Below are 3011 nucleotides of genomic sequence, written 5' to 3'. Positions count from 1 at the left end.
GAGGCGGTTTTGGGCTCCACAAATTTTGGCGGTGGGTGCGAGTGTCAAGGCTGACCGATGGAGCCCGCCAGCTTTGCCCCACCTTTTTTTTTGCCCTCCTCACAGCTCCTTTTTTCGAGCCTTTTTCAGTCGGATTGGCTGGGCGGCTGGGCGGCTGGGCGGCTGCGCTGGTGAAGCGCGACAGCCTCGCTCTCTCTTGTTTGCTTTGCTTTGGTTTGCTGTGCTGTGCTGTGCTGTGCGGTGCGGTGCGGTGCGGTGCGGTGCGGTGCGGTGCGGTGGGTGCGGTGCTGCTCTCTCTCTCCCCGTCGCCCGCTTTGTCTCCCCATACGGATGCCTCCCGACACACCCTGACTTAGCCCTTTGGCCTCGTCGCTGCTCATCCCTCTTCTCCTCCTCCTACCTCCATCACATCACACCAATCACTCGGCCATTCCCATCGCCATCGCCATCACCCTTTATCGATTCGATTCGGCAGCTTCCGACAACACCATCGCAACAGCCAACCTCACCTCCTTTCCCACAATGGCCGACAACGTCACACATACAGACGACACCACCTTAGAAGGTGGCAATCCACCCAAGGAACCCGAGGAACCGCAGCAACCCAAGCCTGCCTCCGCGTCTGCTGCAACCGCCACCAAACCCAAGCCATCCGCCGTGCTCGCCAACTGCGATCCCAAGCCGCTCATGGCCACCCCCTACTCGGACCGCATCCAGGCCGCCATGCTCGAAGGCAGCGTGCGCATCCCCACCGAGGAACGCGAGATGCGCGCGCGCGAGTTACTCGTCTTCTCCGACTCCGAAACCGAGTCCAACCTCTCGCGTCCGCCCTCGCCCGACCGCGACCGATACCCCAAGCATCGCCTCAGCGGCCTCCAGGCCAAGGATCACACCATCGTCAAGCACGGTCTCGAAGCAGAGGGAGGTCCGGAAGGTCTCGCCGCACGCCTCGAGCTCACGCGTGAGAACAGCCCCTACGACATCCGCGCCCACCTCGCCGCGCCCAGCTTTGCCCAGGTCGGCAGCCAGCTCGACGCCTCCGCAAATTCCACCAACCCGCCCAGCCTCGTCTCGTCTAGACGCCCCTCGGCCACCAATGCCGCCACCACCACCGCACCGGCCCCCGCCGCGGCTTCCCGCCCCTCGTCGCCTCCGCCACGCGCCATGTCGCCTACCAAGGGCCCCGCTACCACCAAGCTCAGCCACAACACGCTCTCGGCCGCTCCCGCCGGTACCTTTGCCGGCTCGCAGCAGCAGCAGCAGTCGCAGCCTCAGCAGCAGCCACAGCAGCAGCTCCCGCGTCCCGAGCCTGCCCGTGTGCCCTCGGCCGCCCCGGAGCACAAGGAAAAGCCCAAGGAAAAAGAGTCCAAGGGCATGTTCCGACGCATGCTCTCTGGCGCCGCCGGCCACTCGTCCGACAAGGACAAGGACAAGGCGCACCACGCCGACGCCGTGGGCAGTCCGGGCCGCGAGCGTCCGTCGCCGCGCACCGCAGCGAGCGCCCAGGGCAGCGGCCACATCTCGCCCATGCGCTCGCCCTCGCTCAGCCGCGGCTCCACGCCGCCGCTCAGCCCGCGCAATGAGATGGACGAAGCCGCGCTCGCGTCGCAGTACCAGGCCATGAACCTCACCAGCCCGCCCTCGAGCCAGCCGCCCAGCCGCAACGTCTCGATCAAGCGCAAGGACAGCAGCTCCGCCGCCAACGCCGCCAAGGACGGCGCCACCGAAGGCAGCAGTCGGCTCACCGTCGCCGCGCTGCGCGACTGGGACGCCAAGGGCAAGCCGGACAAGACGAGCTCCGGCAGCAAAAAGTCGGACCGCGGCAAGGACGGCGATGCCAAGTCCACCGCGAGCTCGACGCTGCGCGACATGATCATGGGCAGCGCGCCCAAGCTGAGCCGGCGCGGCTCGAGCGCCAGCCACGGCAACAAGTCGGACGGCGGCTCGAAAAAGGGCGGCAGCACCGCGGGCGGCGAGACGGCGAGTCTGCTCAAGAAGTACGGCGTGTGCGAAAAGGCGGCGATCGGCAAGGGCGCGACGGCGGTGGTGAGGCTCGCGCACAAGTGGGACCGATCCACCGAGAAGCTGTATGCGGTCAAGGAGTTCCGCAAGCGGCGCAAGAACGAGACGGAAAAGGAGTACGTCAAGAAGCTCACGTCCGAGTTCTGCATCTCGTCGACGCTGCACCACATCAACATTGTCGAGACGGTGGATCTGGTGCAGGACGAGAACCGGCACTGGTGCGAGGTGATGGAGTACTGTCCCGGCGGTGATCTGTATGCGGCGATCAAGCGCGGCGGGATGAGTCAGGCCGAGGTGGAGTGTTCGTTCAAGCAGATCCTCAACGGCATTGCGTACCTGCACTCCATGGGGGTTGCGCACCGCGACATCAAGCCGGAGAATCTGCTGCTGGACGGACATGGACACATCAAGATCACCGATTTCGGCGTGTCGGATGTGTTTCGGATGTGCTGGGAGAAGTCGACGCACTACTCCAAGGGGCTGTGCGGGTCCGAACCGTACATTGCACCGGAGCAGTTCGAGAAGAAGGAGTACGATGCGAGGTTGGTGGATGTATGGGCGGCGGCGGTGGTGTTTTACTGCATGCAGTTCCAGGAGCTCCCCTGGAGGGTGGCCAAGATGTCGGATCCGACGTTCAAGGAGTACGTCCAGTCGTACGCCACCAGTCCCGCGCCGAGTCCGCTGTCGAACCTCAGTCCGAGGGAGTGCCGGCCGCTGCTCAAGAAGATGCTGTGCCCCGATCCCAAGGGCAGGTGGACGATGGACGAGGTGTTGAAGGATTCGTGGCTCGTCAGTGTACCTGTGTGCGAAGAGGGAAGGCAGAACGATCATACCCACTCGGCTGCACCCAGCATGGCCTAGTCCCCATCGTTCTCGCTCTTGTCTTTCGTTTCCTTTTGTCGAACTTTGCAATTTTTCCAAAGAGATCTCCTTCTACATGACTGTGCGGGGTGGGGGAAGATCTAGTGGGAAGGGGGGGGGGGGGGGGG

The 3011-nt window shown here is 64.4% G+C and overlaps 1 protein-coding gene across 1 annotated transcript; it reads left to right on the top strand.

Annotated features, from left to right (window-relative positions):
- Window positions 1–522: 522 nt before the first annotated feature.
- Window positions 523–2883, top strand: PAN0_145d6808 (pkinase-domain-containing protein; the record flags this gene model as incomplete). The annotated part of the gene is made up of 1 exon (XM_014797771.1): window positions 523–2883. The coding sequence occupies one exon, from the start codon at window positions 523–525 to the stop codon at window positions 2881–2883; it is 2361 nt and encodes a 786-aa protein (XP_014653257.1).
- Window positions 2884–3011: the final 128 nt, after the last annotated feature.

The sequence above is a fragment of the Moesziomyces antarcticus genome (genome assembly GCF_000747765.1).
Source record: "Moesziomyces antarcticus DNA, scaffold: scaffold_v10145, strain JCM 10317, whole genome shotgun sequence".
NCBI lineage: Eukaryota > Fungi > Basidiomycota > Ustilaginomycetes > Ustilaginales > Ustilaginaceae > Moesziomyces > Moesziomyces antarcticus.
Note: the sequence above shows the minus strand (reverse complement) of the source record. Positions and strands in the feature narration are given on the sequence as shown.